Source organism: Camponotus vicinus, unplaced genomic scaffold, assembly GCF_025532165.1.
Source record: "Camponotus vicinus isolate PSW18456_S1 unplaced genomic scaffold, iyCamVici1.0 SCAF_5, whole genome shotgun sequence".
Classification (NCBI taxonomy): Eukaryota; Metazoa; Arthropoda; class Insecta; order Hymenoptera; family Formicidae; genus Camponotus; species Camponotus vicinus.
Genome location: NW_028141977.1, coordinates 6,971,369 through 6,995,536, shown reverse-complemented (window position 1 = coordinate 6,995,536; position 24,168 = coordinate 6,971,369). Strand labels below are relative to the sequence as shown.

Below are 24,168 nucleotides of genomic sequence, written 5' to 3'. Positions count from 1 at the left end.
TATATTGCCAACGTTAATTTCATCATAATCGCACTCTCCCCTCTCGATCATAGTTTCTCCAATCTCTTCCTTGCTCACAGATTCATCGAATCTTACTATTCTTATTTCTCCTTTAATGGAGGGTTTTGTTACTTTAGACTTCTTTCGACAGTACTTCTTTCGACAGTACTTGTCTAAGTTTTTGCGCAAGTATGTTGGCTTTTTCTCTGTTTTTCGTTCCTGGGATTTCAATAACAATTCCCCCATTTGTCGCTCTTCTTATTTTAGTCGCGTTTATTCCAATTTCCTTAAGGGAAATTTCCGTACGAGCCTTTTTTAAGGCATCCGCGTAGGAGAAGCCGTCCTCTCCTTTAATTGCGACCGCGACTGTTTTCGGAGGGCGTCTTTTGACCTTGTTGTCGTTGTTATTGTTTTACCATTATTATTGATCCTGTTATTGGCTATCCTTTCCTCCTTCCTCTTCTTATGTGTCTTGATCCTCCATTCATTTTCATCTTCCTTTACTCTTACACAATCCGCTGTTTCTCTTTCTCTTCTCTCCTTAAACGGCGGAATTAGTTGAATGTTTTCTTTAACTATTATTTTAGGTTTGGTCCTGAATTCCCTCTTCGGGAGGGGTTCTTCGTTGCTAACTTCCTTTTTATTACCATTGTTTCTATAATTACTTTTTTCCTTAGTGTTTTCAGGTAAGTATTCGTCTTTTTTTCCAAATATCTTGTGTTTATTTCTGTTTTCGGCCTTTATTTCTCTTGGCCAACGCTCTAAGTCTTTATTTTTCCAAAAGTTTTTATTTATCTTCTTTCCTTCATCGTTCATGTTCTTCATTTTCATCTCTTCTTTCTTCTTTCTTGTAATAATTTCTTTTTCACTTGTATGTTTCAGGTTATCGTGTTCATCCAATGGCTCATCCGTGTTCTGAACGAGTCGGCGCGAGCTCTGTTCCGAGGCTCTGTTCTGAGTCTCCTCAAGGCTTGAAGAACTATGTTCACTATATATTTTAGCATAAGTCTCTTTCCTTTTTCCTAGATTATGTCCTCTCTCTGCTTCATTTTTAAGGTTGGATACCTCCTTCTTAAGGTCTTCGATAGTTCCTTGAAGCATTTCCATTTCCCTCTATTTTGATTTTCCTTCTCCATTACCTTCAGTTCTGCCGTCAGTTCAATGTTTCTCATTCTTAAGATGGCCGGATCACCTTTGGTTTCTGCCTTCTGTATCAAGGTTCTAACAATTTCTTTAATACTGAAACTCTCTCTTTTATTTGTCCGGAGAGTTTCCCTTGTATGTTACCACATTTTTTGCGAATATATTCAATATCGTTCAACCATTCAATGGCTATTGACCCCATAGTGGGCGCCGTCATGTTATCATAATTTCCGCATTCTTCGGCACCTGATATTTCTTTTATTTTTAAATTAAGTACTCCTGCAGATTTTTTCTTTATTCTTTTTGTTGTCTTGACTTTTTTCCTTTCTGACCCAATTTCCACTCCGGTAATTTCCACATCTGACGTTTCCTCATTACTGCTTGATTCGATTCTATACATAGATAGACTCAGGTCAATTTTTGATTTTGTAGCGGCACGTTTTACTGGTCTTATGTTCGTATCGCTATCTTCTTCATCGATATTTCTTTCCTTCGCTTCTGATCAGGAATCTTTTTTCCTTTTGCTAATGCGATCTAATTCAACTTCCATTTTCTTTGATCCAGTTTCAGTCGCTTCGTCACCTTCTTCATTTTCCTTCCTTCTATACTCATCGATAAGCGAGCCCAACGTTCCCAATGTGGATTCGATTTCTTTGATTTTACTATTTGTCCTTTCATCCTCGTTCCAACCGTTTCCTTTATTCCACACTTCTTCTGTTGCAGATTTCTTTCGACTATTACTATCATCTAACTTACTAATATTAAATTCTTCCTCATTACTAAGCCTATCGTTTAAAATTTCATCCTCTATAAAGTAAGAATCCCGGGATGTCCCAGGAACTGCTTTTTCTACTACTAGTTTGTCAGTCATAATTACTATCGGTTTCACTTATGCCTTGTCTTTCGGGTCTCGCGTACGACCTCCGATCCTCGTACACACCCCTATTAAATCTAAACGCATTATTACGTTCGTATCTGTTATCACCAACAGTCCCCCTTCGATCCGGGAATGAAGAATACACACAATTATAATTGCCCAATTTATGTGAATATTCACATCCCAAATCGCGGCAGAGCGGACATCCCACCTCCATCGCGCATCGAACGGCACTGTGTCCGGCATTACCACAGTTATAGCACCACTGCCCGCGGTCTGTCTCTTCTCTACATACATTAATTGTATGCCCCGTTTTGAGGCATTTAAAGCATCTAATTTTAGCTTTTGGTAACATTCTGATACTAGCCCTTGACCATCCTATTTTTATATAACTACTCTCTAACAATTTAGATCCTATGTTTTTTGTACATTTAAACCGAATACGCCATCCTCGCGTTGTATACATAAGCTCATTGAATTTTATATCATCTACGCTTCCTCCACCGCTTCTTTCGATTTGACTTTTAACCTCCTCTTCAGTTATAGTATCATCCGATCCTCTGATCTTCAAGTTCATCTGATTCCTGTTACTTAAGCCAGGCCTATACAACGCGACTTGATCCTCATATTTTTAACATTTTCTTTGATTTTATTAACGAGCCTATCCGCTTGTTGTTCAGCCTCTTCATCGGTAATTCGGATGATCCTGCATCCACTCATAGCTTTATGAACGCTTAATTTTTTGATACCCAGTTCGGTTTCTAGGTCCATAGCTTTTCTCAGTTCCATCATGAGTGACTCGTAGCTGACTTTTGCTTCTTCTTTGATTTTCAAGATTATTATAGCGCTAGGCCTTCTTATTCGTAGACTCACATTTCTATTACGTTCTTCGTTCCACATTAGACTTCTCTTTCCTCTCGGTTCAGGTGTATTGATAGCTACCCCAGTTGGTTGTAAAAAATCGCTTTTTTCTTCAAATGCGTATAACTCGGTGAAAAATCATCGTATCGAGATGAACAAAAAAGTATTTTAAAGAGGAATTTCTGTACTATCATATTCTTTTGACCCCATTGATCTGCGACATTTGATTCTCGCCACGTGTCATGGCAAACTCAAACAATTATTTTTCAATATTGCATGTTCTCGTTTCGTCATCCGTCATTTTTAAAAATGTTACCTCGTAACATTTCGGAGAACCTAGTTTTAAAGTAGAGATTTCAAGCTTTATTTTCATTTTTTATAGACCTTTCTATCCTTATTATTTACAAAGTTATCGTCATTTGAAATTTGATTTTTTTCCAAATTTCAAGTGTACCGCTTTTTTTGGAACTGAGTGTATACAGGGTGACCCATTTTAACTTAGGCAGCCAAATAACTCGAAAAATAAGCAAGATAGAGAAAAATGTTTTAGACAAAAGTTGTATGGTTTCGAGGGGGCCATAAGATGGTATCATTGGTTTGACCTTGAAGAGTCATTTGAAGGTCACGTGAAGGTCACTTCAATTTTTTTAAATGGAATACCCTATATATTTTTGTACATTCTTGTAGCTTATTTCGAGAGCTTTCCAAAACACTATAATTAAGTACCTTTCCGTTAAGTACTTTTTGAGTTATGATGCTTGAAATAATTTCTTAATTTTACATAAACCGTAAAATATCTTGTAAAATATTCATTTTTCGATTATCTTACCTTAATACTTTTATGTACAAAATAATGAGAGGAATCAATTGGTGTAAAGAAAACACATAGTTGTTTTTAAGAAAAAATATGGAATTGTTAATTGCAAATTACATATTTTTTCTTCGAAACAACTATGTGTTTTCTTTACACCAATTGATTCCTCTCATTATTTTGTACATAAAACTATTAAGGTAAGGTAATCGAAAAATGAATATTTTACAAGATATTTTACGGTTTATGTAAAATTAAGAAATTATTTCAAGCCTCATAACTCAAGAAGTACTTAACGAAAATGTACTTAATTATAGTGTTTTGGAAAGCTCTCGAGATGAGCTACAAGAATGTATAAAAATATATAGGATGTTCCATTTAAAAAAATTGAAGTGACCTTCACGTGACCTTCAAATGACTCTTCAAGGTCAAACCAATGATACCATCTTATGGCCCCCTCGAAACCATACAACTTTTGTCTAAAACATTTTTCTCTATCTTGCTTATTTTTCGAGTTATTTGGCTGCCTAAGTTAAAATGGGTCACCCTGTATATATGTATATATACACACAGGATAGGCCATTTTAATATACGCACTGAAATATCTCAAAATCCATAAGTTTAAGACAAAAATGTTTCAGACAAAAGTTGTATGGTTTCGAGGGGGACATAAGATGGTGCCATTAGTTTGACCTTGAAGAGTCACCTGAAGGTCACGTGAAGGTCACCTCCAACTTTTTAAATGGGACACCCTATATGCTTTTGCATATTCTTGTAGCTCATCTCGAGAGCTTCCCAATACACTATAACTAAGTTAATTTTCATTAAATACTTTCGAGTTATGAGGCGTTAAATCATTTCTTAATTTTACATAAACCGTAAAATATCTTATAAAATATTCATTTTTCGATTATCTTACCTTAATACTTCTATGTACAAAATAATGAGAGGAATCAATTGGTATAAAGAAAATACATAATTGTTTCGAAAAAAAAATGTAATTAATTGTAAATTACATTTTTTTTCGAAACAATTATGTGTTTTCTTTACACCAATTGATTCCTCTCATTATTTTGTATATAAAAGTATTAAGGTAAGATAATCGAAAAATGAATATTTTACTAGATATTTTATGGTTTATGTAAAATTAAGAAATTATTTCAAGCCTCGTAACTCGAAAAGTACTCAATGAAGAAATACTTTATTATAATGGTTTGGAAAGCGCTCGAGATAAGCTATAAGAACATGTAATAAAAAATAGGGGGTTCCATTAAAAAAATTAAAGGTGACCTTCATGTGACCTTCAAACAATTATCCAAGGTCAAATATTTGCCACTATCTTATGTCCCCCTTCCAGTCAAACAACTTTTGTCTGAAACATTTTTTTAAAAACTTCTCCTTTTCGAGATATTCGCGTGTATTGATTAAAATGTTCTACCCTGTATATATATAGGGAAAGGCCACCTCGGGGATTTTAGTGGATATATCGGCGGGATCGCACTTGATCGCTGCCGGGACTCCCCCATAACCCTCACCCGACTCCCCTGAGGGTATCGATAAAGGATTTCCCCCGAGATACAAAAAAAGGGTGATTCTAAACACATTTGTCTTTAAAATATCGAATTCTTCAGTGAATTCTAAGACAGTATTGCCTTTTGCAAAATTTTGTCCGGAGCTTAGTTTTTAAACTATAAGGGAAAATAGTTAACTACTAGTTAATTATGGAACGAGTACGAGAGGTAGACAGGGACGGCGCAATTCACCGTCCGATATAAGCGATTACGTGGGGTGCTCGCCGCGATCAGCTGATTGCTGTACGTGATGAGTGTAGCAATCAGTGTGTGTGTGTGTGTGCGCGCACGCGCGCGCGAGAAAGAGAGAATGTGCACGCGTATAAATACATGCACGTGGTGTATACGCATTCTTTTACACACACACACACACACACACACACACACACACACACACACACACACACACATTGATTGCTACACTCATCGCGTATAGCAATCAGCTGATCGCGGCGAGCACCCCACGTAATCCTCTATATCGGACGGTGAATCGCGCCGTCCCCGCCTACCTCTCGTACTCGTTCCGTAATTAGTTAACTATTTTCCCTTATAGTTTAAAAACTAAACTCCGAGCAAAATTTTGCAAAAGGAAAAATCGTATTAGAATTCACTCAAGAATTCGATATTTTGAAGACAAATGTTTGTTTAGAATCTCCGTGTATATATTGATAAAGTAAACAATTTCTTTTAAATGAGAAAAAATATTGTACTTAAATTATATTTTAAAGTATATTTTAATATTACATACTGTTCGCGAGCGGTATCCGACAGTGGACAGTAGGAGCGGAAGATCTTTCAGTGAAAAAAGTGCGCCACGTTAACACAAAAAAGACTGCCGTTTATTAGAGTCAAGATTAAAACGAGTATTTAGTACAGCGATTGTGATTCGCGAAACAGCGGCGTAACAGAGTAAGAGCGGTTTTCGCGAGCGGAATCGCGAGCGGTGTAGTGAAGTAAGAGCGTTTTCCGAATTCGTAGGCGGTCGTATAAAGCGGTTCAATTAGCGTATTATCAAAACGAAGAGAAAGCGGTTGTCCATATGAATAAGCGGTCGTTATAAGCGGTTAATCAGCGGTTTTTTCAAAGCGGTTTTACAAAGCGGACTACGATCGAAAGAACAGCAGACTGCCCGGATTTTTTTGCGGTCGGCCCTTTTATCGTGGGGCCCCATCGTCGCGAGGGCCAATTATTTTGAAGTTTAGCGGTGACCTCAGGGCGCCGTGCGTGATAGGCGGCCGCTGAGGTCTGACGTATCTAATTTTGCGGTGAGCATGCGCGAGGCAATTTTTGATCAGCTGATTCGCTCACAGCTGATCACGTCGCGCGGTTGCGCATGCTCAGGCGACGCAAGCGTTGAATGGCGGTTAGCATTGTTTTGCCAAAATGTTTGTATGAGATGTTCAACAAATACGAGTTGGATGAGTCTGCGCTTTTTTTGACGACTCGAAACATCGAGAAAGTTTGAGCGACGCGAAATTTAGATTTTAAGTAATGATCTTCTTTCAATTTCGAACACATGCATACATACACATGTAGTTTTATTTAGTATTATTATATATTATATGTTATATATTATATATTATATATTATTATATATTATATTACTGTATATTATTATATATATTATTATATAATTATTATTCTACTTACAAAGTTATGATCTTACGTGCTGAGTACATTTTCTATTATTGCGAGATTTAAGAAACATTCGCATAAGTAAGATATATGGTACTTCTGCCATTAAAGACAATGCGTAAGCGCAGCAGTAACTAATCACAAAATATCCTATAAACATAATAACCTAAAAATTGATAATAAATGTTAAAAAGTTCTCTTGGTTAATAGTGAATTTTAGAGATAATTTTTACTTACCATAGGCAGAAATTCCACGTGAACGGATGTTTCACTAGATAAACGAATCGATTGTATGACAATGGGATTCATTAGATAAACACAATAAGTAAGTTTGCTAAGAGGGATGAAGACTTTGAATGATAATAAGTGATTTATGATACCTGTAACAAAATAAAGTTTATATGCATATATATGATGATAAAAAGAAGATTTTTACAATTATGTGATTATTTTTCATGCTTTATGCCAGCATTTATTGAAATGAAACTTATAAAAGTGTAAATTAAAAATAAATTAAATGAAAGATACCACAAATCATGAATATAATATGACACAATTTTTACGTATATTTTTATGTGCAAATATATTAGGAGTATAACTAAGTTCCTGCCGCTGGCGTTAGATGATACTGACAACGGCGCAATTTTTGTTTTGTTATTGAAGTTTGTTATTGAAGTTGGTAACATGCATTTCTACAATAATATTCAGTTCGCTGCTCAACAATTAACCGTACACAATTTTTAGTTTAATAAAAAATGAAGACTAAAAAGATTCACATTCGCCTTTGCATGCTTCATTATTTTCATTGCAGTGAAAAAACTGCTACTGAAGCAACTAGAATTATTTGTGAGACTTATGGTAATAATATTGTGGCAGAAAAAACATGTCGGGATTGGTTTGCAAGATTTAAAAATGGAGACTTTGATGTGAACGATCGATCGCACTTTGGACGGCCTGAAACAATCAAAGACGAGGAATTGCAAATATTTCCAAATGAGAACTCAGCACAGACGCCAAATGAGCTTGCGATACAATTTGGAATGACTCAAGCCGCTGTTTCTAAACGATTGCAAGCGATGGGAAATATTCAAAAAGAAGAAAGTGAAAAAATTCAAAAGAAGGAAAGTGCCGCATGAGTCAGTTGACCGAGGAAAATTGTGCATGGCGTTACAATACTTGTCTTGCACTATTGACAAGACAACGAAAAAAAGTTTCTTGTGGCAAATTGTGACAGGCGATGAAAAATGGGTTTACTACGATAACCCTGAGCGGAAAAAATCATGGGTGAATCCTGGACAACCGATTACTTCATTAATAAAACGCAATATACACTGCAAGAAGCTACTCCTCTATAACTTGTTGGTTGAATATGGAATACTTTATTATGAGCTCCTTCCAGCGAATTAAACGGTCACAGCGGAACGCTATGTGAGTCAACTAAATCATTTGAACCAGGTACTTCAAAAAAATGGCCGATGTGTGCCTCAAAACGGCGCAAAGTCATTTTGCTCCATGATAATGCGAGGCTTTATGTTGTTCATCAGATAAAACAACCGCTGTATGATTTCAAATGAGAAGTTCTTCCCCACCCCTCTCCAGACATTGCGCCATCTGATTATCACTTGTTCTGATCAATGGTACACAGTCTCTCAAATACGCATTTTCAATGCGAAGCAGATCTGAGAAAATGGATCGAAGATTATATCGAGTCAAAAGACGAGACATTTTTTCGCCGCGGCATCCATATGTTACCTAAAAGATGGTAGAAAAGTGGTAGATGCAAACGGAAAATATTTTAAATAAAATTATTGTACGGTTTTCTTTATATTAATAAAAAATTTTTATGAAAATCGGCGAGAATTTAGTTATACACCTAATACATGCTTAAATTTTTCATATACATGTACTAACCACCATGCTTAGTAAAATACGCTATTACAATCCATGCTATACTTATAGCCCATAGTGTTCTACTCAAAGCAACATAAATAGCAGCATATAAAACAGATACATTTTGTTTATACAGGCCTATCAATACAAAAATATTACACGCGCTGCTGAAACACCAACATAAAATTACAGTTTTCTGAAAAAAAAATTGTTTCAGATATAAAATATTATAACGTAACAAAAATAATATAAATAGTATATATATATATATATATATATATATACACTTACTCCAAAAAAAACCGGTTTGGGACAATCTCTGCAAAAGGTACGCAATCATGTTATTTGCATTTAAAGTAAGAAACTGTCTTCTTATTCTTATTAATGCGAATGTCTCGGCGAAAAATCTTCATATCGATATGAATAAGAACACATTTTAAAGAAGAGATTCTGTACTATCATATGCTCTTTATCGCATTGAGTAGTGACATTTGACTCACGCCATGTGCCGTGGCAAACTTGGACCATTATTTTTCAATTTCCCATCCTCTTGCTTTATCATTTGCCATTTTAAATAAATTTATCTCGCAACATTGAAATGAATCGATTCTCAAAGTAGAAATGCCAAGCTTTATTTTCATTTTTTATAGGTTTTCTATCTTTATTATTTATGGAGTTATTGAAATTTGATGATTTTTTTCCAAATTTAAGCGTACCGCTTTTTTTTAGAGTGAGTGTATATATAGAATTAATTTTTGAGTTTTTTTTTCGATAAAATTACGAATATTAGATTTCATCGATTAGAATAATTATGAAGTACATTGTAAAAAAGGAAGATCATTAACAAATGAACTTGATAATTTCTTTCAAAGAACCCCGCACTAATTATATGGGAAATCTATCCCGGTTAAATTGGCTAGTTTTCTCATATGTTGTAGCTTATGACCTGCTGAACAAAAAATGTAATGGGCACAAAGCTAAATAATGGACAGTTTTTGAGTTACAACCAGTCAAACATGAAAACTCGAGCTGCGAAACGGTCAATTATCTCAGAAAGTATTGGTTTATTGGAAAAATGTTTCAAACAAAAATAGTAGGGTTTAAAAAAATCTATTAGTTGGTGATATTTATTTGAGTTTTGGATGACCTTGAAAAGTTCCGTCAAGGTCAACATAGCACTCTAACAAAAATTCTTATTTTCTATTGCACATTCGTGTAGCTGAAGTCGAGACGTTTTCAAAGCATAATCGAAAACATAACAATGGATTCGGTATCTGTTAAGCTATGGTAATATTTTATTATCAAGTTGCATAGCAATATCAGATTTATTATAAGTGTGGTACATAGATGCCAGTTTTCGATAGCAAAGCCACCGTCACGACGCCGTAATGATATGTAGAGAGAGGATAACACACATGTGGGCACATGTATGTGGTTCGCGCTTGTGTGTGTTACCCTCTCTAAATACCATTACGGTAGCGCAACGGCGGTTTTGCTACCGAAAGCGCAAAATCTGACAACTCTAGTGTGGTAGCGCTCTGCGCAGTATGTCATCGCGCTTGTGGGCGTCATCTTGTTTCCCCCACTATAGTTGCGTGTTGCAACTATAGTGTTGCAACTAGCACAGGCATTCTGTCGTCACTGAGCGTATCTATTCTGGCACTGAGCGTATCATTGCTACCGCATGCTACCAGGATCAATTTCTAGCATCGCTGCGCAGATATTTATATTATTGAGATCAGCGTATTTCGTTTATTTTGGTCTAAGTTATTTCACTGGACAAAGATATTGATTTTTTGTTTCTTCTTTTGTATAAAACATTTAATTTTCATCAAAATATTCAAACGTTTTTCCTTCATTGTGACGCATGCAATATTATAACTCTCATAATCTAATATTGTTACGCAACTTGATAATAAAATATTATCATGGCTTACAGACACCGAATCCATTGTCACGTTTGTGATCGTGCTTTTCAAGCTCGACAAATGGTACGAATCAATGGCTATAATAATGCGGTTAAAAGACAAATCGCTGTTTTTAGGCGAGATGAGCTGAATAGGGAGCCTATTGACAAAAAACCGATAAGAGTCGACTATGTTTTAATTGCAATCTATCTATTGGAAATGAAATAGAACAGATAGAACTTGATCCAACATGCCTACGACTCAACGTCATTACTCAAACCCGAAATAATTCTTGTTTATTTTGTAATTCCATTGTAAATATTAGACTACTGTCGTTAGAATCCAGGGTAAATGTCTTTGTTTTGACAAATATTTATATCCCTGAAAATGTATATTGTTGTGACTGACATTTGGATGATCGTGGATTTATTTTACAGTTGCTGTTGCCAGATTTGCGATTTATTTATAGGCCATATGTAATAAGAGGTCAGCAACTGCAAGTTTTCTTACAAGCTCTTCGTAATATAGCAATCAATAATAATCGTTATGAAGACGAAAACAGTTTTACAGAGGATGAATTTAAATGTATAGCACCCATTACAAAACAACAGTTTCAAGAATTGTATACATATTGCGATCCTGTATCCCAAGAACATGGTATCAGAAACATTACTAAAAAAGATCTTTTAACTTTTTTATGTAAGCTACGAAAAGGATTGTCTGACGAATTCCTTAAAGTACTGTTTCAGTATTCCTCTAGACAAACAGTGAATTTAGCGATTTCTAAAGTTCGGCAGTCTTTACTAAACAGATTTGTTCCTGCTAATATTGGTTTTCAAGCTATAACTCGAGAGGAATATATAATGAGACATGTAACACCTTTTGCAAACGAATTATATAATCCCCAGCCAGATATTCCGAAAGTAATTGCTTATATTGACGGGACTTATTCTTACATTCATAAAAGTAGCAACTTTCGTGTTTTACGACAAACGTACTCGATGCAGAAAAGTCGACATTTAATAAAACCTTCTCTTATAGTTGCTCCAAATGGGTACATACTGACTATTCAGGGGCCTTACTTTTCTGATTCTCGTAATAATGATGCTCAAATACTAAGCAATGAATTTCAACGTGATGTGGACAATATGAGAGGATGGTTTCATGATGGCGGCATTTTTATATTAGATCGTGGATATCGAGATGCTCAGCCGTTACTTCGCGAATTAGGTATTGAGTATAAAATGTCAGCCTTTCTTGGACATAAACAAAAACAACTATTCACTAAAGAAGCTAATGAATCTCGATTGGTAACAAAAACAAGGTGGATAGTTGAAACTAGAAATGGACATATCAAGTCTATATTCAAGTTTTTTGATCACGTAATTATAATGCCTCATCTTCATCATCTCGGCGAATTCTATAACATTGCAGGTGCTTTAATTAACAGATATCACCCTTTAGTTTTAATGGAAGGAGCTAATGCAGAGTTAGCAGGAGAACTTCTGGCTAAGTCCAGAGAAGTGAATATTGTGCAAGCGCGAGTTGAAGTAGAAAGGATGTGCTACAGAAATGCACAATGGATACGTCTGCATGAGGGACAATTACTTGACTTTCCACGCCTTGCGTTAGAATATTTACAAGATTTGACCATTGGTACGTTTCAGATTCGCCTAGCAAGATCTTACATTCAAGATAAGATGCAGCGTGATGCACAAGAAGAATTTCAATTAGATTCGCTGTTTGATGAGCAAGGTTTTATAAGGGTGTTTTCACGGTTCCGTAATGCAACAAAACATCAAATATTTATAGCTTATGACATAAGAGATGCAGATGATGTAGATGATGAGAGGGAGGCGATTTTAGGTTATTATTGCACCTGTAAGTCAGGCGCAAGAACTGTGGGTACATGTGCACATGTAGCCAGCGTGTTGTGGTATTTAGGATATGCACGACACCAGCCCAACATTCGTTATCCCTCTTCGTCATTAATAAACACAATATTAGATGCCGCTCAGAGACCACCACAACAGGATCCGAATGAGGAAAATGAGTAATACACATTTTATTAAGCCACACACACACACACACGTACACACACACACACACAGCAGAGAGGGTTTGGAGTCAAAAAATACTACGGGAGTGATGAACAGTGGCGTTCTTCTCCTATCTCTGCTGTGAAACACATAGGAAGTATAATTCCGACTGGGCAACCTCTGCGTGGTACACTTTGGGTAATGCTAATGCCAGCGGTGCTTTTTAAAGACTCAACTCAGGAAGTTTTTGTCTAAAAAAGTTTTTTCAACAATGTTTTGAAAACGTCTCGACTTCAGCTACACGAATGTGCAATAGAGAATAAGAATTTTTGTTAGAGTGCTATGTTGACCTTGACGGAACTTTTCAAGGTCATCCAAAACTCAAATAAATATCACCAACTAATAGATTTTTTTAAACCCTACTATTTTTGTTTGAAACATTTTTCCAATAAACCAATACTTTCTGAGATAATTGACCGTTCCGCAGCTCGAGTTTTCATGTTTGACTGGTTGTAATTCAAAAACTGTCCATTATTTAGCTTTGTGCCCATTACATTTTCTGTTCAGCAGGTCATAAGCTACAACATATGAGAAAACTAGCCAATTTAACCGGGATAGATTTCCCATATAATTAGTGCGGGGTTCTTTGGCACAAATGTAGAACTATGAAAAATATTTCATACATATTTTTTCATATTTACTTATAAGTGATTTTTAATAAGCAGTATTAATTGCCCATTATGGACAATTAATATTGTTTAGATATGTTTATTAAGAATTATACCTTTTCAATTTTCACTTTTGTATCATCAATAAATACAACAAAAATGCGTAAGAAACAAAATTTAATGCAAGATATAGGAATTTTTTAGATCGCTGATTACGAATGTAAAGTCAGATTTGTAAAATTATTTGTTTAAGTAATAAAATGTTTAAATAAATTAGTAAAAAAGTCGAAAAAATAGAAAGACATATATTATTATAAGAGTTATTCTCTAATAAATAATGGCTCTTTGTAAATAAGGAAAGTAATCAAGAAGGAGATGGCAAGTATCTATTATTATATCTTTCTTTCAATGTGTTTTTTCTTACACAAGTATATTCTACATGTTATGTAATCTTTTGTGTGTTTCCTACATATATTTTTTAATTTTATTATAAGATAAGTATATGATATAAAATAATATAAAATAAAAATAATATAACAATATAAGATTTTTTATTAGTTTTTGTATTTTTAATCTTTCTTCTAAGTTTTTCAAAATGTTATTTTCTCTTTCACATTATTTCTTTAATTCTATTAAATTCTTAACTTTTGAAAATAATGAGACATTTTTGGATCAAAGAAATATGCTGATAATATAAGAATAGCTACATTGATAGTTATAGATTTCAATGATTAATAGATCAATAGATGAACTGTCATGATATTGAAATCTTTTTTATAAGTGTTTGATACACAAAATCAAAGTACATACAGCATTTTTTCTATTCATAAAATTCTAGGTGTTCTCATTACTGTACGTAATTCAATAATTGAGAATTTATGATGTAAATACCGAATGGAATTCGATTGACCACGTTGCTTTTGATCACAGACTCTTTTGCTATTGACAATGTTGCGATTGACCACGTTGCGATTGACCACGCGTTGCGATTGACCACATGTCGCTTTTGACCACGTTGCGATTGATCACGCATCACTTTGATCACGTTACGATTGACCACGTGTCGCTTTTAACCACGTTGCGATTGATCACGCATCACTTTGACCATGTTTCTGACCGCGTTGCGATTGATCACAGTCCCGATTGATCATGGTCTCGATTAACCACGTTAATATTGACTACTACCTTTAATTTTAAAATCATAAACCCATGTTGGACCATACAAAAATTAACCTTGTTTCGCACTGAAAGCACGGGTCGATATGTGTGGAAAGTTGCAAACCCATGTAGAATTGTATAATTATAGACCTCGGTGTGCGTAAGAACTGTGATCAATCGAGTGGTCAATATCAAGGTAGTCAATCGCAACGTAGTCAAAAGCGACGCGTGGTCAATCGTAACGTAATCAAAAGCGACGCGTGGTCAATCGCAACGTGGTCAAATGAGATGCTCCTTAAATTAATATACCACTTCGAAAATCATTATCATTTACGTGAAGATTCAAAAATATATATAGAAGTATTATTCTTAAATCTTGTTTCGCATTTGTGAGATACAGGATAATATAAGGATTTGTGAGATACACAGGATAATATAAGGATTTTGCTGTACGTGAAAATTCAAAAACCTTTGCAAAGCTATATATTTTTGAACATTGTTTCATGTTCAAAGCATCGTACCATGATTAATTTGCTTATTTATAACATTATAATTTTCAAACTCAATTATGATCTTGATCACATACTTCAAGTTTATTAAAATTAATGAAAAAACGTTCCTATATATTATAATATAATAATAGTTTTACATATATTTTTGCTTTATATTAATATATAAATATTTAATTAAACTATTATTATTTTAATATATTAATATACAAAAAAATTAGTATATAATTAATTAGAATAATCTGTTTATGTATTTTACATATAATTATTTTAATAAATATTTAATTGTGTTTATTTTTTCATTAAATAAATAATTAATAATTTATGTAAAAATAAAATTGTACTTTACTTTTTTAAAAACCAATTTTTTATTTAGTCTTCTTACAATATAGCCTGTAATTATCCCAATAATATATGGTCCTATTCTGATCCATGGAGAGTAGTACAAGATACTTGCAAGTCGGTATTGTTCATCGAATCTACAATAATAAAAGGGTTTATTTAATTGTTCTCATAATTAGCATAACATTTTTCATAATTAACATACTCTCATATTCTCATAACTTATCATAACATTTCATATTCTTAACAAATTTTTATAATTAGCATAACATTCTTATCACTTACGTCGGAATATATTCATAACTATATGAAATATAACCACTAAGCACAATAGAACCTATTAAAAGTGTACCCAATATGAAAACAGTCATGTAAAAGTATCTGAAATTAGCAACTTATATTTATTTAAATATATACCCAGCATATGTTATATAGATTATATCAACTCATCAATAAATCAACTTACACAGTTGATAAAATCAATAGCACTGTAGCAATTATAAAATATTGCATATCATTGGCTGAATACCAACTCCAAGTCATACACTATAAAATTTTAGTATTTTCAAAATTAATATTCAAATTATACAAAATAAAATTGTAATATTTTATAAATAATATAGTCGGACTAATAATAATTATATTTTAAATATGATTATATACCATTGTATCCAAATCGAACAGATTATTTATATATAAAAGATTTCTCCACCAATATTTAGTACAAATTTTATACCACCTATAAGATGGATAAAATTGTGAGTTCTTGTCGTACCAAGCCGAATTTAATTGCAGTATTCCTATCATCATCATATATGCAGGTGTCAATCTTAAAATAAATAATCTTGAGATATATTAATATATAAAAAGAAAGAACAAAAAAAAAGACGTCAAATTTTATTTATAAACTGTTTTTATATGATAAAATTGAAATTTGGCTCAAATAATAATAATTTAAAAATTAAATCAAAATTGACAAATTAGAACCACAGCGCGATCGTTGGAGCGCACAAGAAACCATAGAATTCTTTCTTTCTGATTACTCGTATATTTCAAAATAAAAACGATTACATTAACAAAAAGCAAATGTTTCGCAAATCATCTTTTGATCCCTCTTTGGCGCGATGTTAACAATATATATTACAAATTATTATACGATGATGCATTAAATTGTAAAAATGTTCATTCTCGACGCGTAGATGACGTCAAATTGTATTTCGCGGAGATCTAGTAAGCGCGTTGTTTCCGCAATAGTCTTTCAAATTATTATAATTGTAATATGAGTATTAGAGGTTTACAAGATAATAATCATATAAATTGCAAAAGGCTAAGAACTAGACGCAGATAGTATAGCGCAAGAATTGTAATTCATTTTAGAAAATAATATATTTTACATAAGCATGTATCAAATACATATGTCACTTAAAACATTATTGGGAAATATAAATAGAGAGCTGACAAATTGTTTGACGACAAACGGTTTTGGTCTGATCCATGCCTATTTCAATGTCAAAATACAGAATATTCAAAAACTAAAAGACACAAATAAAATATAATAGAGAATGGCAAGTATAATATACGGTGTCATAAAAACGATAAAGTTGCAAAAATACAATCAAAAATAAGGTTAAATCGCAAAGATGCAATCGGAATTCGCAAACATAATTAAAAATAAAAAGCTATTACATGTTCTGAACCGCAGAAATTAGGAAGCTCACATTATTTATTGATCTTTTCTAGAATTTTTCAGAGTACAATGAGAGATTAGAAAATGTGTTACTGTAAATGTTGCACTCATGCAATCCGTAAACAAGCACTTCCAAAATCCCGTGTTGTGCAATCGTGTTGCTAATATGAACTAAAAGAAAGGTACGAGTAGGAAAATATATATCTGTAAAAAGAAACGTCAAGCAGAGCGATTACATTTCATAGAACAATCAACATGTAAAAAATACAAATATTAATCAATCATAATAAAAAACGCACTGTTAGAAATGTAGAGCAGCAAAGAAATTTATGCAAATAATATATGCATACAGCACATAAAATATGCTGTCGGACAGAACTTTGACCGTTAGTCATACATAACCGCTACATAACCGTGAGTGGCCTTGCCAGAGGCTGTCCGCAGGGTGGCGTTCTTTCTCCATTCCTGTGGTGCCTTGTGGTGGATGAGCTATTGGATAAACTTCAAAAGGGTGGTAAACTTCTCATCTGTGGCTACGCGGATGATGTGGCCGCAATAGTAAGAGGTAGCGTCTTTCAACTTTCAAGGAGCTTATGGATAAAGCACTTAAGACCATCCAAAACTGAAGTCAAGCCAAAGGTCTCCAGATTTCACGGTCAATCCGTCTAATTGTAAGACCGAAGCTATGATTTTCACCAGGAAATGTAAGCCTTAACCCATTAGACTCCTGAGACTCTGGGATAAAGAGCTATCATACACTTTCTCAGTGAAATACTTGGGGGTTCATTTAAACCCCAAACTAAGCTGGAAATTTCACCTTGAAGTTAAGCGTAACAAATTTTACACCTCTATGTGGCTATGTAGAAAGGCTATAGGTAGAACGTGGGACATTAAATCTAGCGTTGTCCTCTGGATCTATAAAGCCATTTTATTATCCCGTCTCACGTATGCCGCAATGGTCTGGTGGCCCAGGGTAGTAAAGATGAGAGCTAGGAACCCACTCAAAAGCCTTCAAGATTGTTATCTTAGGGCGACGGTAGAAGCTATGAGAATCACTCCAACGGAGGCACACTGTTTTCCACCCTTAGATCGTTTTATTATCAACGTAGCCAGACTTTCCGCCTTCAGATTCAAGTGTCAGGGTGAGTGGAAGGGCTATCGTGGAAGGGCTTTAGTGAAAGGGCTCACACCAAATTAGCGTTCCTCCATGAATACCCATTCAACCTGCTGCAAGATAGAGGAAAATCCAGGTCCTCAGATTCTTCAAAACCCAGATACCTTCTAGAGGAGACTGGAGCAAACCAGAACGAATTTGCCGACCAAACTTGGACATCTGGTACACGGATGGCTCAGGGGCAGATGGACGATTTGGAGCTGGAGTCTACGGCTCAAGGACTAATTGTAGGAAATCTTTTCCCCTAGATGAGCTGGATGGCTGAAACCACGGTCTTTCAAACCGAGGTTTTAGCCATCCTTGAGTGTGTGTAACACATCACTCAATAAGTCCCGGGCCTAACTAATAAAACAACAACTTTTGGGCAAAATTCAACTTTATTCATCAAGATACTCTCCTTCAAGAGTGATACATTTAGTCCAGCGCTCCTCTAATTTTTTTATACCTTTTTCGTAGAACGATTTATCTTTGGCCTCGAAATACGCCTCAGTTTCGGCAATCACTTCTTCATTTGAGCCAAACCTCTTTCCCTGGAGCATTCTTTTAAAGTCTGCAAACAGCCAGTAGTCACTGGGGGCCAGATCTGGACTATACGGTGGATGAGGAAGCAATTCGAAGCGCAATTCGTTCAATTTGACCACCGTTTTCGCCGACTTGTGACATGGTGCATTGTCTTGGTGGAACAGCACTTTTTTCTTTTGCGTTTGAGGACGTTTTTTCTTTATTTCTTCACTCAGTAGATCCAATAACGCCATGTAATATTCACTATTGATGGTTTTGCCTTTCTCAAGGTAGTCAATGAACAAAATTCCATGCGTATCCCAAAATACGGAGGCCATAACCTTGCCAGCTGATGTTTGAGTTTTTGGTCGTTTTGGACGGCTTTCACCGGCTGCTCTCCACTCGGCTGACTGCCGATTCGACTCCGGAGTGAAGTGGTGGATCCATGTTTCATCCATTGTCACATATCGACGCAAAAAATCCCGTTTATTTCGCTTAAACAGCTCCAAACAGCGCTCTGAATCGTCGATGCGTTGTTGTTTTTGATCGACTGTGAGCAAACGCAGCACCCACTTTGAACACAGCTTTCTCATTGACAAATGTTTATGCAAAATAGTGAATGCACTGCCTTCTGATATCATCAACTCCTCTGCTATCTCACGCAACTTCAATTTACGATCGGCCAAAACGATTTTATGGACTTTTTTGATGTTCTCTGGAACAACTGCCGAATTCGGGCGACCTGGGCGTTCAGCGTCATTTGTGTCTGTGCGACCGCGTTTAAGGTCAGCATACCACCTCTTAACCGTTGTTGCCGATGGAGCAGAGTCCGAATAACACTTATCAAGCCATTGCTTTGCTTGAACAGTATTTTTTCCCATTAAAAAGCAATGTTTAATCAGCACACGAAATTCTTTTTCATCCATTGTTTTTAAACAAACAAAAGTCGCTTCACTAAAACCACTGTAACTTATAAACTAGACGCCAGATTGGATTGAAATTTTGACACGTATCGTCTGAGAGTTGGTACTTCCCCAAAGTTTTATGGATTTGTCCACAATGGCGTCATCTATATGTCAGGCCCGGGACTTATTGAGTGATGTGTTATATCTTAACTTCAGTTGAAGTTACTAATAGAAATATATTTATCTACTTCAATAACAGAGCAGCCATCAATGCTTTAGACCAAGAGCACCACCGAGGTGCTTTGGGATATGTTAGCACTCAACAAACTATGCTGTATGCTAGCACTCAACAAACTAAGTGAAACTAACAAGATCACCATAGCTTGGATTCTTGGTCACCAGGGAATCTATGGCAACGAAGTAGCGAACGGTCTGGCAAAGCTAGGCACTCTTGAGATCTCGGCTAGGCTCGTCGGCGTCCCTTTTGCTATAGGCAAAAGTCTTATCAAAGATTCTTTAAAACGAGAATATCTGGTTTTGTGGAGACAGATTTAAGGCTGTCGCCAAACCAAACTCTTATTGAACCAACCCCTTTCTAAAAGGACGGATGAACTCCTAACAATGAATAGAAGGAAACTCAATGTTTCCATTGATCTATTTACGAACTATATGGCCCTCAGGGCCCACTTATTTAACCTCGGCTTGGCCGAGCGGAAAGACTGTTGTTTATGTGGCGAAGAAAGGAGGACAGTATTCACATTTCGTGTCACTGTTCTGTTCTTGCTCTCAGGGGATACAGATTCTGGGGTCTCATGTTTCCAGAATCCAGCGATTTGCAGAACGTGAAGATGGACGATCTATATAACCTTGTCACGGACGACTTCCGCTTAAATCGCCGTCAGATAACGAAGTCGGGATCAGAGTTCGGTCGTCGTAAAAAAAAGCGAGAGCGTGTGTGAACGTGAAAAAAAAGAATAAGTGTTTATTATAAATCGTACAATGTATGTGTGTGTGTGTGTTTTACAAATGTGAGTGTATGTGTGTTGCACGTGGTGTATGTTAGATGCGTGAAACGCGTGGTGTTGTACGGTCTTGTGTGTATCGCACGGTATAAATGTACGTGAGGTTGTGTGCAATAAAAGCGTTGTTCGGAAATGCAGAGAGAGTTTCTTATAATTCGGTAATAGCGTTGCCTTCGCAATGCAAGACGCTTCGTGTATCGCGCGTGTTTACAATCGAGTCGGTTCAATGACCGTTTGACGTAGCGCGTCTCGTGGTTTTTGTCGCGCGTCTGGGCGGTCGGTCTAGCCCCGTTTTTCTGTATACGTTTTTCGTAGACGTGTGATTCCGTGAATCGGTTAGTTATTTCGGAATAGGTCTTTCTTATCAATGCAGAAATAATTCCCGGTATAGATGGGAGTTTTCCCGGGAGCGCCGTGCCGACGAGAGTACTCGTCCGAGGTAGCTCTCCTCTCTACCTCGAGATTTAATGCACCGACGTTAGGCGGTCGGATGTTGGATTGATTATCGAGATCCCTCGATCGAACCGGAGTGCGTTCTGGTTCGTTTATGCGGTCAGAAAAGTGGCTGGATGGACTAAGCCGAGTTAAGTATCGAGAGAGCTCGAAGGAGGAAGAGTTCGCTCTACCTCCGTGACTTGAAGCTGGGCTAATTTTCTAGGAGCGGTCTAGGTTTCCTTGGTATGCTTCACTTGCGTGAGCGGACTAGGAAAAGGTGATTAGTTATCCCGATGTGGCCTTTTTATACCGGCTAATTGCCAGCGCCGGCGCGCGGCGGTATTACCCCTTCCGAACGGGTTTCGGGAAACGGTGCGGTCGGGCCCGTTCGGAGGGGTTCGGGAGGTGCGCCGAATGCGGGTTTTCGCCGGTCGGCGGTTCGTGCCGCATCGGTAACGCTCGGCGGTGTTCGGCTAATTTAAAAGGGGGTGCACGGGGTGCATCGTTACAACCTTCTTATAAAGGTGTATTTGGATTGTTACTCATAACTTCAATCAACTACAGGGAGTCACAGAAAAACTTTCAGATCTAGGTGAGTAGGGACTGACCTAGCTTCACCCGTCTTTCTACTACTACTATGTACACACAGAGATCAATAAATTAAAAACCATGGCAAGCAAAATATAGCACGAGACGAACAAAGTGCCGGTTGCATGAGAGACCACAAAGGATAGGGGAAGTCAAGGCGAAAAAGGAATATGACAATCAGACGAGATATAGGCGGAAGACCAGGTGGAAAATTTGAAGGATTATATTTTGTTTAAAATTGAAAGATATGAATGGTCAAGTGAGTCCGTGTCACTCTGGACGTTGAATTCATTTTTTTGTCGTGAAATGTAAAACATCTTAGAAATAATTCTTCTCTTACGAGACGGTTCTTCGTCCAGAATCGAGACATTTTCTCAGTTAAAGTCATGGCCCTCGAGTTTGTGACATAAAATAACACTTAAGGAGTCGCTTTTTTTGTTAATATCTTTAAGATGTTCATTAACTCTTGTGGCAAATTTTTTGTCAGTTTGCCCCACATATGTAGCATCGCAATTTCTACATTCTATCTTGTAAACGACATTGGAGTGACAGGATGTTAGAAGCGTATCTTTCTGTAATCTGATGAATTTGTTTAATTTATTGTTAACTACAAAGAAAAGAATCTTGTCTATAAATTTGATATGCGGGGAGAGTTTGTCAATACCTTTTATGTAAAGAATATTGAAAAAGGAAGAAAAATGATAGAGGGAAGGAGAAGAGATATTGTTGGAAATTGATAAGAAATCAGAGATTTTAATCTGTGGGAAATGGTATTGAAAATGAAATGTAGACAATTATAATAATATAAAAGACTATTGGAAACAATGCGCTTACCAAATATCCACGGGATATAATTTGATGTCATTTACACGTCGAGGATGAAAATTTTTATAATTTAATGTGTTGTGCCGGGAGCGGCACGAGGTGTGGGGTGCAGTCGGGAGATATAGAATCTTTCAGGCCGCCGAAGGATCAGGAGCCGGGGTGTCGGCGGTGTTTAATAAATTAATGTGTTTTCTGTTTTAATTATACCTTGTGTTTTAATCTTTAGGATATACATCAATTCGTACAGGAACCTTTCTTATTTCCGCTGATATAGTTGGGTCTTTCCGTATTGTCCTTCGACTTCGATTATAGCTTTCAAAGTAGTTTAACACGTGATTGGTTCGCACTTAATACTGGTTACACTTGCTTTACGACTGTTCGCCTTGCTCTTCCGGTGATTCGTATTTAAACCCTTTTAGGAGGTTTTTTGAGAGGGGACCGCTTAGTAACATGGCCATACAGGGTCATGGTGCGGTCAAGTTGAAGTTCAAGCGAAGATGATTTGGTGTCGAAATCCTTCGTTGCACTTCCGCGTTTTTGGCGAATCCGCTGGTGGTTCGCTGAGACAGTGATTTTATGAGGTGAATGCTTGATATCACATTTCACAATAATATTTTATGCTAACGTTTAATATTGTACGTTTAATTATGTACGAGTTATAGTCTGTGAGTCTGTGAGACTGTAACACCCCTCTCCCGTTAAAAAAGAAAAACGGAGATTGAAACGAGGTTTTTCTAATTTTTGCAATTTTGAATATAATATAATGTCTTTTTTCTGTTTTACAATGTTGATTACAATCGTTTCTTACAATTGTCGTGTAGAGTAATTCGACCTGATTTCTTAATTATCCTCTTGTGTTCAGGATACGTATTACATGTTATCGTAATTTGCTGCTCGGAGGCGGTTGAATATAGCCAGGAGTGTGGCTGTCGTAATGTGATCCATATTGTGCGAGTCGCTATCATATGGCCTACGTTACAATTTTCGTGGTACTTTTGTCTTTGTGTATATATTTTGATTTCGCACGGTGTATTTTCGCTTACATGATAGATCGGCTGATTTTTTTTCGCATAGGTATATGTTATGAGCGGGATCCGTTAGCGCACGGTGCGATAGCGCACCAACCCGATAGCACATGAAAAATTGAACACAATTCCCGATAGCCCACGTCCCGATAGCACACAAAGTAAATCGCGCACAATCCCGATAGCACACCAATGAGAAAGTACACGCACAGACTGCACCTTCGCCCCCCGCCCCCCCACCCCATTGCAAACCCATGTGGAATCTTGTGGGGATGCATTATGCCTTTCTGAACATGCGGCAGATATTCTAGAATGTCTTTCGCATCTCTCATTAAATCTGTTATCATTGCTATAATAACAGTAAAGTGTTCGTCGATCTCTTCGCGTGTAGTGTATTCCCGAATATAATGATTTATTAATTTACCGTTGTAATCTAATATGTTTTCTAGTTTGTTTAAGTGAATTATGGTAGCATTTAAAACTTTGATTTGATTTTTTATGGCATGTTCTAATACTTGTTGATTGTTCTGTAATAATTGTATCTGTTCGTTTATTAAATGTCTGTCGTTTGCGTCCATGATTCCAAATAAGGATT

The 24,168-nt window shown here is 36.1% G+C and overlaps 1 protein-coding gene across 1 annotated transcript in view; it reads right to left on the bottom strand.

Moving 5' to 3' along the window:
* LOC145972363 (uncharacterized) overlaps nucleotides 1–24,168 on the bottom strand; it is a 72,446-nt gene that overhangs the window by 3,115 nt on the left and 45,163 nt on the right. The window contains exons 10-16 of the mRNA XM_083100921.1: nucleotides 16,075–16,240; nucleotides 15,878–15,957; nucleotides 15,697–15,792; nucleotides 15,419–15,548; nucleotides 8,810–8,984; nucleotides 7,136–7,278; nucleotides 6,941–7,064 (exon numbers count right to left, since the gene is read on the bottom strand). Coding sequence (XP_082957047.1) covers nucleotides 6,941–7,064; nucleotides 7,136–7,278; nucleotides 8,810–8,984; nucleotides 15,419–15,548; nucleotides 15,697–15,792; nucleotides 15,878–15,957; nucleotides 16,075–16,240 — 914 coding nt within the window. The remainder of the gene's footprint in view (nucleotides 1–6,940; nucleotides 7,065–7,135; nucleotides 7,279–8,809; nucleotides 8,985–15,418; nucleotides 15,549–15,696; nucleotides 15,793–15,877; nucleotides 15,958–16,074; nucleotides 16,241–24,168) is intronic.